The sequence below is a fragment of the Macaca thibetana genome, chromosome 7, assembly GCF_024542745.1.
Source record: "Macaca thibetana thibetana isolate TM-01 chromosome 7, ASM2454274v1, whole genome shotgun sequence".
NCBI classification, from domain to species: Eukaryota; Metazoa; Chordata; class Mammalia; order Primates; family Cercopithecidae; genus Macaca; species Macaca thibetana.
In genome coordinates this window covers 43,303,607-43,317,209 of record NC_065584.1, presented here as the reverse complement: position 1 = coordinate 43,317,209, position 13,603 = coordinate 43,303,607, and the positions used below count along the sequence as shown (strand labels likewise).

The window sequence follows — 13,603 nt, the reverse complement described above, 5'->3', positions numbered from 1 at the left end:
CTGAGGAAGTATTGCTTATACAAGTTTTTGCCTGAACTTCCTTGGAATTCCCATTTCTGTCACAGCTTTAGCACTCTATGTTTAGAGTTCTCAAGAAGGATGGTCATACAGCACCAGCCTTAGGTGAGCCTCTATTCTGTTGGTGCAGCAAGTATTCATTGAGTTTCTTCTAAATGCCTGGGCTCTACCCTTCCCTACAGACTTTCTTTTTTTTCTTTTTTTCTTTTCTTTTTTTTTTTTGAGACGGTGTCTCTGTCACCCAGGCTGGAGTGCAGTGGCGCAATCTCGGCTCACTGCAATCTCCATCTCCTGGGTTCAAGCGATTCTCCTGCCTCAGCCTCCCAAGTAGCTGGGATTATAGGCATGAGCCGCCATGTCTGACCTAGACTTTCTTTTTCCTAAAACATTAGGTTGGTAAAAACCACAATTACTTTTGCACCAACCTAGTATTTTTTTTCCTCCTCTTCTGGCTGGGCGTGGTGGTGGCTCATGCCCATAATCCCAGGACTTTGGGAGGCCTACGTGGGCGGATCACTTGAGGTCCGGAGTTCAAGACCAGCTTGACCAACATGGTAAAACCCTGTCTCTACCAAAAATACAAAAATTAGCTGGGTGTGGTGGCAGGCACCTATAATCCCAGCTACTTGGGAGGCTGAGGCACGAGAATTGCTTGAACCCAAGAGTCAGAGGCTGTAGTAAGCTAGGATCATGCTGCTACACTCCAACCTGGGAGACAGAGCTAGACTCTGTCTAAAAAAATAAAAGAAAATATTTTTCCTTCTCTTCTTGTTCTTTATCTTCTATCTCTGTTCTTCCTCTCCCATTTGTTTCCTTCCCTTTTCCCCTCTGCCTTCCTCCACTGGATCCTTCCAGAGTATGCTGCATGTCACTGGTGCCAGTGCTAAACCCTGCTGATGTTGGCAGAGCAGTATTTTTCCCAGTGACCTTGGTTTTATTATTTTTAATTCCCTAGGTCCACATCAATGTTGTAATACAGTCAATTTTACAGTCCACAGAAATGATAGCAGTGCCTTGAGAGGCATATGGCAAAGGGGTCACAATGCAGAGCCCCAGCTCTGTGGCGCAGAGCCTCACCCACCTCCCTGCCTCCACATCCTCACCATGGAAATAGGAGCACTGTTGGTACCTACCTCGTGAGGGCGGTTCTGGAATTACTCAAACACATCATCTAAGATGCTTTGTACAGGGCCTGGCACATTGTAAGCACTTGTCAGTTCCTGTTGCAAAGCATCATCCAGGCCCTGTTTGCACAGTTAATTGCTTCTGGTACTTTTTTTTTTCTGGTGGGGGTGACAAGAGTCGTGCTTTGTTGCCCAGGCTGGAGTGTAGTGGCGTGATCTCGGCTCACTGCAACCTCTGCCTCCCAGGTTCAAGTGATTCTCCCGCCTTAGCCTCCCAAGTATCTGGGATTACAGGTTCGCACCACCATGCCTGGCTAACTTTTTGTATTTTCAGTAGAGATGGGGTTTTGCCATGTTGGCCAGGCTAGTCTCAAACTCCTGGCCTCAAGTGATCCTCCCACCTTGGCCTCCCAAAGTGCTGGGATTACAGGCGTGAGCCACTGTGCCCGACTGCTTTCTAGTACATCTCTTAAATGTCCTATGAAACTTCACCTGGAATGGGATTTGCTGGGAATTAATTTTATAGACAAGGGAAGGATGCAGTCTTGTTAGATATGGTGACTTAAAGATCATCTTAAAGGATTTAGGTTTTCTTATATTGCCAAAAACCACGTGGGTTTAAATCCTCAATACTGGTAGGGGCTGGGCATGGTGGCTCACACCTGTAATCCCACCACACTCAGCTGAGTTTTGGAGTTTTGTTTTTTGTAGAGATGGGGTCTCACTGTCTTGTCCAGGCTGCTGAGGCAGGAGGATCACTTGAGCCCAGGAGTTCAAGACTAACCTGGACAAGTCAGACCCCATCTCTACAAAAAACAAAACCCCAAAATTCAGCTGAGTGTGTGGTGCACGCTTGTAGTCCTAGCTGCTTGGGAGACTGATGTGAGAGGTTTGCTTGAGCCCAGGAGTTGGAGGCCACAGTGAGCTATGACTGAGCCATTGCACTCCAGCCTGCACAACAAAGCAAGACCCTCTGTCAAAATAAAAAAGAACTATAGAAGCACTCGTGCTTGGGGTAACTATTAGCATGTGCTGGCAGCGAAGGTCTAGTGCCTTCACCTTGGTGCTAAGAGTCCCTCCAGAGAGTGCCTTCCCCGTGCCCTTTCTCTTCTCTGGGCTGCTAATGCCTTCCTTCCCCATATTAATAATATTACTGATAAACAAATTGTGCATTCTGTGATCTCACTTCAGAGACTGTTTCTGTGCATTGAAGATGTACATACAGTCTTAATTCAAAAGAGATAACATTCATGTGCTGCCACATTAAACAGATTGCAACAGTATTACTACTGAGTTTGTGTTGACTCTGTGCAACCCTCATGGTGCCCAGGAACAGATGAAACCACCAGAGACTTGGAGCCTCAGGTTCATTCAATGGCATCCCAGGGAACGGGGTTGAAGGGCTTACTCCCAGAAGGCCTCTGAAATGTAAGAGCTATTAACAAGGAGTTGTAAGTCATTTTTGGTAGCTATAGGCCCAGGCAGTGGGTAGGTAGAGATCAAGATGGGAGAAATGGTAAGATCAGTAGAGTATTGTTCAGATAAATATGTAAGCTGTTTTATTGGCACACTGTATCTGGTGATATTAACATGATAAGCTATAGTCTGGATACCAATTTCTCATCAGATTGGAGAAATATATTTATAGCCTATTTCCTGTTATATAATGAAAAGCTACTAATGGGGTAGTAGACAATGATATGGGTAATAGCTTAAACAGCCTTCGTTGTCACTTACCTGAATTCAGGAATGACAGGTTTCTTTCATGCATGAGGTACTGGATACATTAAACACACACACATACAGATATAGCATTGAGTTCTAGTCATATCCTAAAGAAAAACCATGGTGCGCTATGTTATAGTGTGTGAGTGACTCTGTGTGTGTATGTGTGTTGGTGGAGGTCAGGGATGACTTGTTTGTAATATACCTTAAGGAAGTCTGTCTGAATTTGCCCTTTAAATACTAAATTAATTCACCTCTTACCTCAAACTGCCTTTCAGTTCCCTTTTACTAATTCTGTTTAAAAGAAAGGCAAGTGAAGGCCGGGCGTGGTGGCTCACACTTGTAATCTTAGCACTTCAGGAGATCAAGGCAGGAGAATTGCTCAGGAGTTCAAGACCAGCCTGAGCTCAGGAGTTCAAGACCTGAGCTCAGGAGTTCAAGACCAGCCTGGGCAACATAGGGAGACCCCCATCTCTACAAAGAAAAAAAAGAAGAACCTGGGCATGTGGTCGCATACCTGTGGTCCCAGCTGCATGGGAGGCTGAGGTGGGAGGATTGCTTGAGCCAGGGATTGTACCACTGCACTCCAGCCTGGGCAACAGAGCAAGACCCTGTCTCAAATAAAAATAAAAATAAGACAGCTATTCTACCCTGTCTTCACTTAAATAAGCTCATCTTATTTTTTGCCTGAAACTCTTGCAAACTCCCAGGACTGCTAGTTTTGAGATACCTTGGATCTCAATAAAGAATAGTTCTCAATTGCTTATGAGTATAATGTATTTCTTTTGGCTTAAAGTTCAACACTGGCAACAAGTAGGGCTAGCAACCCATAGAGAGATATGAAGACCATTTCTGTAGGCGTGTTTGCTGAGTGAAGAAGGCTGACTGAATTTTTTTTTTTTTTCTTTTGAGACAGGGTCTCACTTTGTTGCCCAGGCTGGCGTGCAGTGGTACAGTAGTGGCTTACAGCAGCCTTGACCTTCTGGGCCCAAGTGATCCTCCCATCTCAGCCTCCTGAGCTCCTGAGTAACTGGGACCATAGGTGCACCACCATGCCCAGCTAATTTTTAAATTTTTTTTGTCTCCCTATGTTGCCAAGGCTGGTCTCAAACTCTTGGACTCAAGCCATCCTCCTGCCTTGGCTTCCCAAAGTGCCGGGATTACAGGTGTGAGCCACTGCACCCGGCCCTGAATTCTTAATTACAACTAAACTAGATGCTTGTGGACTTTCCTGTTTTACAACTCTTGCCTCTTTTATCTGTAAATTTAAGATCTTGACAGTTTGTTTATATTTGGCTTTGCTTTTGTGTCCCGAGTTCTTTCCGTGATAAGCCTATGTGGAAACTATGGAACCTTACAAATATAAAACATTTCCAGAAAAACATACAAAAATGGACACCTGACATTTACACTCCCTAAGATCGTGATCCTCTTGAAGAAAGGAGATGAACGCGGCTGCTTTTCAGTAGTTCTTCACTGCACCTTACCAGGTTCTTCATCTGGATGCTATGCTGTGAGGGCCTGAGGAGGAGGCTGGGATTGTGATGGATCCTACTGGATTTTACAGCTGGAGCTCCCAGGAATGCCCTCATAGGGAATGTCCTGAAGGGAATCATGGGTAACTTGTAAGCTACCTCAACTTATTTTTGGAACTATGTAAGATATAAGATGGATGGAGCTGGGTTGCTGTGCCTTTCTCGCCTTGTCCGCATAGAGATGCAGCTGCTCCTGCAGGCCAAAGTTCTGCACGAATCACCTCCACCTGCTTCCCACTGGGAGACAAAGGTCTGAGAGCCTGTTTAGCGATGAACCACGATGATCTTTTTTTTTTTTTTTTTTTTTTTTTTTGGAGACGGAGTCTCGCTCTGTCGCCCAGGCTGGAGTGCAGTGGCCGGATCTCAGCTCACTGCAAGCTCCGCCTCCCGGGTTTACGCCATTCTCCTGCCTCAGCCTCCCGAGTAGCTGGGACTACAGGCGCCCACCACCGCGCCCGGCTACTTTTTTTTTGTATTTTTTAGTAGAGACGGGGTTTCACCGTGTTAGCCAGGATGGTCTCAATCTCCTGACCTCGTGATCCGCCCGTCTCCGCCTCCCAAAGTGCTGGGATTACAGCCTTGAGCCACCGCGCCCGGCCTACGATGATCTTATACTCAAGTCACTCCTGAGAAAGTCGGGTTTCTTTCTGTTTCCATTTCTATATGTAATTTTCGCTTCAAACAAAAATGACCTCGCTATTCCATACACAGTTTTGAATCCTGCTTTTAAAATGCGATGTCTGCCTTGTCTTTAAATATTCTGAGGGGGAGGAGAGGACATGTGTAACAGGACTGTCTATAATTTGAAACCGGACCTCACCATTTAGCGGGGTTCATTGCCCTGGCCGCTCCCCGCCTTCCCTCCGCCCCCCACCCCTCCCCGGGCCTTCGGCTGGCTCTCGCGGTCCCCGCCTCGGCGATAATGTAGTCTGGCGGCGGAGATTGGCGCCCAGGCGGAGCACGGTGGCCTTCCCCGCGGCAGGCAGGCTGCTGCTGCAGGTGGGTCCCGGCTTCCGTGCCGCCCCCCGCCTCCCGCAGTCGCCCCGCCCCTGCCCGCCCGCTAGGCTCCGCTCCGCTCGCATTGGCGCTGCGGGCTGTCTGTCCCCGCGCGGTGGGGAGGGGGCGCACCCGGCGGCGGGCTCTGCAGAGGGCGCCTTGCTTCGGCTCCCTGGAGGCCTGGGCGCCGGGCCCCGCGAGCGCGCCGCCACCTTGGGAGCAATGTTGGCCAAGGACCCCGACGCCCTACGTGAGTAAAGGCAGGGCGGGGAGCCTGCTGGAGAGGAGGGTCGGGGGCAGTGTCCGGTCAGCGGACCGCGGAGTGGGCAAGAGGCGCCCACTGGACATGGGGGATGTGAGCCCCCTGAGGTGCTGGGAGTAAGAACGCGGGAGGTCGCTTGTCCGCAGGAATCCGCGGCCAGGACGACCCTCATCAGGTCTGCCCACCTATCACCTTCGCGTTACAGCTTGTCTTAGAAGCATGGGTTGCCGGTGGCTTTTTTCCTTCTTTATCCCTCTTTGCGAAATGTGATTCTGGGTTTCTGGCCATTACATTATAATTCTGCAGACAGCTTGAAGCTGGGTTATCTGTTCCACGCCCCCGGCATTTTCCTTTTTGAGTACTTTATCCTGCGCTCTGTCTCCTGCCATAAGGGGCGTCAAGCCAGAATTCGAGATTCCTTCCTCCAGGAGGAACCTTCGTGGTCCATATCTGGTGCTGGGAAAGATGCATTGCTTTCCTCGGGTAGTGGATGTTCTTTGCTGCTTAAGGGAAAAAGGAAAGGGAGTGTTTTCTGTGACATGAGACTTGAAATTCTATCAGGAAATGAGCACAGGGACTTTAAGATTTCCTGAGGCGATAAAGCTACCCTTGCTGGTTAAGAGCGAATCCTTTGCAGTCTGACATTCTGCAAAGTTTTAATGTCTACAGACTGCATTATTTTCCCCCTTCAGTTAAGTTTCTGTTTGGGCATTCGTTTTATTTCTAGTGTGTGAGACACATTCAAGTGAGCTTCTCAAACCATTGTCTTTGCGCAATCCACGTTAGTTTCAAATGATACACTCCTGAACATCTCATTTCAATATTTCTATTATGTGGTAATACAGCCTCTGCTTAACAAAAGTGCTCAGGTGTTGAAAACTCACAAGAGGTGAGAAGATTTAAACAGAGTTATCAGCTGAGGTTCTAGTGCTCACTGAAACATAAATGTGGGGAGAAACACTGTCAAATGTTCATATTTTAGTTCCGTCATTGTTCTAGAATGACTTTATCTTTCTGTTAGAGGCATACAGTATGAAACACCCAACCTAAGAGAATATTTACTTAGATCATAAACTGATTTTCAGGGTTCCAGTTCTTTCCACAGTTCATAAAATTATGGGTTACCCAAATGAAACTTCAGTGAAGGATTTACATAAAAACAATATAAAGAATGAGTCCCTTTGCTTATTTTAGGGCATCCACCCACTAAAATTCATAGGATCTTTGTTAGATAATCACTTCCCATTTCCATTCTTTGGTGCCATCATACCATTCTGAGGATTAAATTTTCAATACACGTTTGTATTATCTAACAGTTTGCCAATTGCATAGTTTATCAACCTATTTTTGGCTGTTAAATTAGTTCCTGAACCGAAAAAGCAAAATATAAAGAATTTCTTTTTTTTCTTTTTTTTTTTTTTTGAGACTGAGTCTGGCTCTGTCGCCCAGGCTGGAGTGCAGTGGCCGGATCTCAGCTCACTGCAAGCTCCGCCTCCCGGGTTTACGCCATTCTCCTGCCTCAGCCTCCGGAGTAGCTGGGACCACAGACGCCCGCCACCTCGCCCGGCTAGTTTTTTGTATTTTTTAGTAGAGACGGGGTTTCACCGTGTTAGCCAGGATGGTCTCGATCTCCTGACCTTGTGATCCGCCCGTCTCAGCCTCCCAAAGTGCTGGGATTACAGGCTTGAGCCACCGTGCCCGGCTTAAAGAATTTCAAAAGCTTGGTTTTCAAATAACAAGAACTCAGACTACTCTTGGTTCAATTATGAGTTGATAAGTGCCTTGTGATTAAATGACCATTAATCAATTTTTAAATTTTTTTACTAATGAATATACTGCAGATTAGTATCCCCAAACAATCCATTTTCTGATGAAACTCTTAAAGCCCAGTTTCAGAACATAAGCTTTAAGCAACAAGCAATCTTGTGTTTAATCTGAGCTCTGTTACAGCTCTGCCTTAATCTCAGCCAAATTGCTTCATCTGTAGATGGTGATACCACCATCTTTGTAATACTGTGGTGAGGATTACAGATGTATGTAAAAGTGTGTGCACCGCCTAATACCCAAGAATTGCTCAATAAATGTCAGCTATTGTTACTCTTACTGACCTCCAACTATGTGCAGATTATGGTGGAAACATGTGATACAGCAAATACAGTACTTAAATGAAAATGTCAAAATTATACAACTAATTTAAGAGTGGGAAATGACAGTAATGCTAAATTTTCCTAAGAATATGTATGAAAAGTAGCACTTCCTTGATGGAACATACATTTTTAGAACAGAAACCTTATGTTATAATGGAAAAACTAGAGAGTCAAAGTCTCTAGTTCTAACTCTGGCTATGACCTTATCTAGCTGCATGGCTTTTAACAAGACAATTGCTCCCCTCTGGAGTTCAGTTTTGTCATCTGGCTGGATTTGAGTAATCTCAAATAATCTCTAAAGTCCTTTGCAGCTTTAAAATTATTTATTGAGTGTGATAAAAAATACATTAGCTTGTTTTTCATCCTTCACTTCATTTTTTGTTCTTCCTGTTGTTTGCTTAATTTGCACTTTAGAGCCATAAGCAATTCACACAGACAACACAACTAAAGAACTAATAATATCAGACTTGCAGGGTAATCCAAAATGAAGTTTCAACAAAGAGGATAAAACAATAGAATCACATTGAACTCTTTAATAGGGCCAAAGTAAACCCCAACGTTTATTCTCCAGTCATTTCATTATTATATGGAAAATATGCCTGGTAGAATCTTATACATTCAGCTGAAATAGTCTCCATAGAAAATAATAGGCTCATAGTGAAATAAAATACCACTTTCTTTTCTCTCATCAGGTTGATCTTTAAATAAAGCAAAAATTTATTCAAGAAAAGGCTTTCATCAAGAAATTAAAGAGAGAAATTACAAGCAATAGAGAAACTGGGCATTTCTATACTAGAGAAACCACCTAAAACAACTGTATGGAGTAAGATGAAAGGTATGAATATGCCTGGATGAAATTTTACCTAGTGTGACATTTTTGCCCATCTTTTTGTCACAAAAGGCTGCTAAGGAAGAGAGAATATAGTTTTCTAGAGAATAAGAGTACAGTGTAAAAATGGAAACCACAGTTTCAGAAATTCATGTAGAAAACAAGGATGAGAAGAGATCAGCAGAAGGTAGTCCTGGGGCTGAAAGACAGAAGGAAAAGGCATCCATGCTTTGCTTCAAGAGAAGAAAGAAAGCAGCTAAAGCACTGAAGCCCAAAGTTGGCTCTGAAGCTGCTGATGTGGCAAGGAAGTGTCCCCAAGAAGCAGGAGCTTCTGATCAGCCAGAGCCCCCACGGGGGGCCTGGGCCTCACTCAAACGTCTTGTAACACGCAGGAAAAGGTCAGAGTCTTCAAAGCAGCAAAAGTTATTGGAGGCTGAAGTGCAACCTGCAATAAACACTGAGGATGCTGATCTTTCTAAGAAAAAGGCAAAATCTAGACTTAAGATTCCCTGCATAAAATTCCCAAGAGGGCCAAAAAGGAGTAATCATTCCAAAATTATAGAAGACTCAGACTGCAGCATCAAAGTCCAGGAAGAAGCTGAAATTTTGGATATACAAACACAGACCCCATTGAATGATCAGGCAACAAAGGCTAAGTCAACCCAGGATCTAAGTGAAGGCATCTCACGGAAAGATGGTGATGAAGTCTGTGAATCAAATGTGAGCAATAGCATAACTTCTGGAGAGAAAGTGATTTCAGTAGAACTTGGATTAGATGATGGGCATTCTGCTATTCAAACGGGAACTCTAATCCTTGAAGAAATTGAAACGGTCAAGGAAAAACAAGATGTTCAACCCCAGCAAGCAGGCCCACTTGAAACTTCAGAAACAGACCATCAGCAAACAGTACTTTCTGATGTTCCACCTTTACCTGCAATCCCAGCTCAACAAATTATGGAAGAAGCCAGTAACAATATCCTAAAAAGTGCACCAAATGGGAAAGACTATGAAAGTAGAGAGATTGTAGCTGAAGAAACTAAGCCAAAAGATACTGAATTGAGCCAAGAATCAGATTTTAAAGAAAATGGGATCACTGAAGAGAAGTCCAAATTAGAAGAAAGCAAACGAATAGAGCCAATTGCTATTATTATTACAGACACTGAAATCAGTGAATTTGATGTTAAGAAATCAAAAAATGTCCCTAAGCAATTCTTAATTTCAACTGAAAATGAGCAAGTAGGGGTTTTTGCTAATGATAATGGTTTTGAGGATAGAACTTCAGAACAATATGAAACACTCTTAATTGAAACAGCCTCTTCTCTTGTCAAGAATGCTATTCAGTTGTCAGTAGAACAGCTGGTTAATGAAATGGCCTCTGATGATAATAAAATAAACAATCTTCTCCAGTGACTTACTCTCCAGAGTCATGGCAGGAAAAACAAGCTTAATGAAGAATTCTTTTATACATTTGTGGCATTTCTTACTCAGTAACAAATGAGAGATTTATCATCTCTAGAACTTAAAAGGTACAATTCCAGCGCAGAAGTGCTAAAGATTAAGTCAAGTTTATAAAACTCTACCACTGAAATGCAGTCACTTCTGGATTGGAGGAAGTCAGCACAGATTGCAGTATAAAGTGACATAACATACAGGGAGTTGCTAAAACGGCATATGGAGATTGGAGTGCTTTGGGGGAGGAAGATGTATTTATTGAGCACTTATGGTATGCCATAAGCTTTTTAATGACCTCTGATATAACAAAGTCTGGTTTCCTTTTGATAATTCAGCTGTGTATAGGCTAACATCACATTGAGTTTTTAAAAACTTATTTTTACAGTGCACATATATGTTGTTTAAAATGGTGAATAAGGTGAGCTACTTTTGTGAATGTGATTTGTAATTGTTACATTCCTAAGCAGTAGGCTTAACTCAAAAAATACATTGCATTTTCCCAATTTCAGCAGATAGTGTGCAGAATATGCATATTGAAATTAAACGTGAGTGGTTTTCTAGTCTTAAGTCCCTTATAAGAGCTATTTGGCCGGGTGTGGTGGCTCACACCTATAATCCCAGCACTTTGGAGGCCAAGGAGGGTGGATCAGCTAAGATCAGGAGTTTGAGACCAGCCTGGCCAATGTGGTGAAACCCCGTCTCTACTGAAAATACAAAAATTAGCTGGGCGTGGTGGCGTGCGCCTGTAATCCCAGCTACTTGGGAGGCTGAGGCAGGAGAATTGCTTGAACCCGAAAGGTGGAGGTTGCAGTGAGCCAAAATTGCACCACTGCACTCCAGTCTGGGCACCAGAGCAAGACTCCATCTCAAAAAAGAAAAAAAAAAAAAGGAGAACCATTCACAAATCCTTCAATCAGGCAAACTGTTGCTAAGTGCAAAAGTGTAGAAACAAGGAGTGGGTTTTTCCCTCTCTTCTTTCTGCCTCAACAGATCTGTATATATCCATTTCTGCATAGATTTATCTGTGAAAAGTTAAAAAACGAAACAGCAAAAACAAAACAAGTGGAATATTATTCTTCATCCAGAAGAAGGGAAAATTCCCAATTAAATTATCATAGATAATATAGGATTCATCTTGCAGAATTACTTCTTTAAGAGCCATATTCATCAACCTCTCTCCAAAGAGGCGAGAGTAGATTCAAAGCCAGGCTGGTAGTAATGGTCCTGGAAAATCCTAATAATCTAGTGCAAATATTATTTATTTTTGGCCAAAAATGAGCCATGAATGTGGGTGAATAGAAAGTGAAAAGTTAAAGCACATTATAATTTAAATGTCAATATTACTTCCTGTCTGTGTGTTGAGAGAAACCAGTAAAAATCATTTTACATGGATATTGAAAATTAACTTTTTCATCACTATTTTCCTTTCTTTTCTTTTTTTGAGACGGCGTCTTGCTGTCACCCAGGCTGGAGTGCAGTGGCGCGATCTCGGCTCACTGCAAGCTCCACCTTCTGGGTTCATGACATTCTCCTGCCTCAGCCTCCCAAGTAGCTGGGACTACAGGCGCCTACTACCACGCTAGGCTAATTTTTTGTATTTTTAGTAGAGACGGGGTTTCACCCTGTTAGCCAGGATGGTCTCGATCTCCTGACCTCGTGATCCTCCCGCCTCGGCCTCCCAAAGTGCTGGGATTACAGGCGTGAGCCACTGCACCCGGCCTTCATCACTATTTTCAATCCAGATATACTTTACAAAAATGAGAAAGGCTTATTTGCATTTTTATTTACATATTGAAAGGGAAGCATCTGATCTCATCAATGATTGCCATATTTTTTGAAAAAGTAATCCTATTTCAATCTTTCCTTGTGTGAAATGGCCATAATACCACAATGCACTTCCCTACCTCACAGGTTAGGATTCAAAGTGTGTATTCCCCCATTGTGTAAATTGAGTGATTATGTTACTACTTGAAACAGATGAAGTAATAAAGATGAAGTACGAGACGTAAGGTATTTGTTCAAGAGCTCCATGTGGAGGAAAGAATGCAAATTAGATGATTTTAAATGATCTGGGTGAATTCTTGCATTGTGTATGGATTGCATATAGAAAGTATTTGCTATTTTGTCCTACAGAATCAGCTTCGTTTCTTTCTGTAAATACATATTGAGACCTCTATCAAAAGAAATTAATCTGACTTTGAAATTGAACCAAATCATGGATATTATTAGCAAGATTCTTTGCTGAAGTGCAAAAATATTTCCCCCAGATTTTCCTACCTTCACGCTTATAATCTTGGGGGCGGGGGAATCCTTCAATTTAGCAAGATGAAAAGTGTGTCATTCAAAACACATGACCCAAGAAGTCAATTTCTTTTAATTGTATAACTTTTAAACATAAAAAAAAAGACGAAGTCATCTTCTCTGAAAACACTATTTAACTCACTATATATGGTGCTAATGGACTTGGACAGCTACCAACTATCATATTTAAAAGTGAACAATTTTAAAAACCTGACTAAGGTTGGTGCATTTTACAGTGTATTGAAGAATCCTGTCCTCATTTACTGCAAGGATGCCTCCAAGCCAATACACTTGCATTGTAAATGTTTAATAATCTCATGAACAAGCAAAAAGTATAGCACTTACCGTTATTGAAAATATTTTGGGGGATTTAAAAAAAAACAGATAAATGGTAAATATGTGTATTGAATTTTTTGGTTAAGAAAGTAAAAATTTTATCTAATGCTAGGTTTTTACTTTTTTCACTGTGGTTTAATATATATTTTTGTTTAGAATGTATTGATTGTTTTTATGATGAGATGTATATTTTACTTGCATTCATTCTTAAGTGGTTTCTGTTTTTCTATTGAGAATAGCTGTTGAATTAAGTACGATTTCAGTTAGAAAAAGGAATTCAGAAATTAATTGGTCTCAATCAGATTATATGTGCTACATGGCCAAATCCTATTACAGTGAATTCTAAGGTGATTCAAATTGTTTTATTGTTATAGAAATATGCAGAAATCAGATGGCTTCAAAGTCATAAAACATTTTTCTTGTAATAGTATTTAAGCAATTTGACCTTATATGCAAACATTAAGTGAATATAAATAGGTTCTGGTTCAATTCATGTCCATTTAACGACATTAAAATAATTATTAGGAACACCACATGAATTTTCATTTACATTTGCTGTGGTATAAATTCTGCTTTTAATGAATGTTTATTTATTTATTAGCCATAATTAAGTTTCTCTTTGAACCCAGAATTTTACAAGGCTGGGGGTTGGGGACGGGGATTATTGGATACGTGTTAACTTTTTCAGCATATTATCATCCCTCTTTTAAGAGTCAAGTATTATTCACTTTGCTTCTTACAACCCAGAGAAGGTGAAAATTCTCCTCTATTTTATGTGGCACTATTCACTTAACATTTTTTCAAAGCACTTTATAGGATATAAAAATAGTACCCTAAGTAAAGGTAGCAGAAAACAAAAGAACTTTCAAACAGAAATT

At 42.2% G+C, this 13,603-nt stretch overlaps 1 protein-coding gene across 1 annotated transcript; it reads left to right on the top strand.

The window, feature by feature from the left end:
• Positions 1 to 5,516: 5,516 nt before the first annotated feature.
• On the top strand, positions 5,517 to 12,097 carry AKAP5 (A-kinase anchoring protein 5). Its single transcript, XM_050799286.1, has 2 exons — positions 5,517 to 5,648; positions 8,500 to 12,097. The coding sequence occupies exon 2, from the start codon at positions 8,763 to 8,765 to the stop codon at positions 10,044 to 10,046; it is 1,284 nt and encodes a 427-aa protein (XP_050655243.1). The 5' UTR covers positions 5,517 to 5,648; positions 8,500 to 8,762; the 3' UTR covers positions 10,047 to 12,097.
• The last annotated feature ends 1,506 nt before the right edge of the window (positions 12,098 to 13,603 follow it).

Coding starts and splice junctions, on each gene's coding strand:
- AKAP5 (XM_050799286.1), top strand. CDS start 8,763: ATGGAAACCACAGTTTCAGAAATTCATGTAGAAAACAAGGATGAGAAG.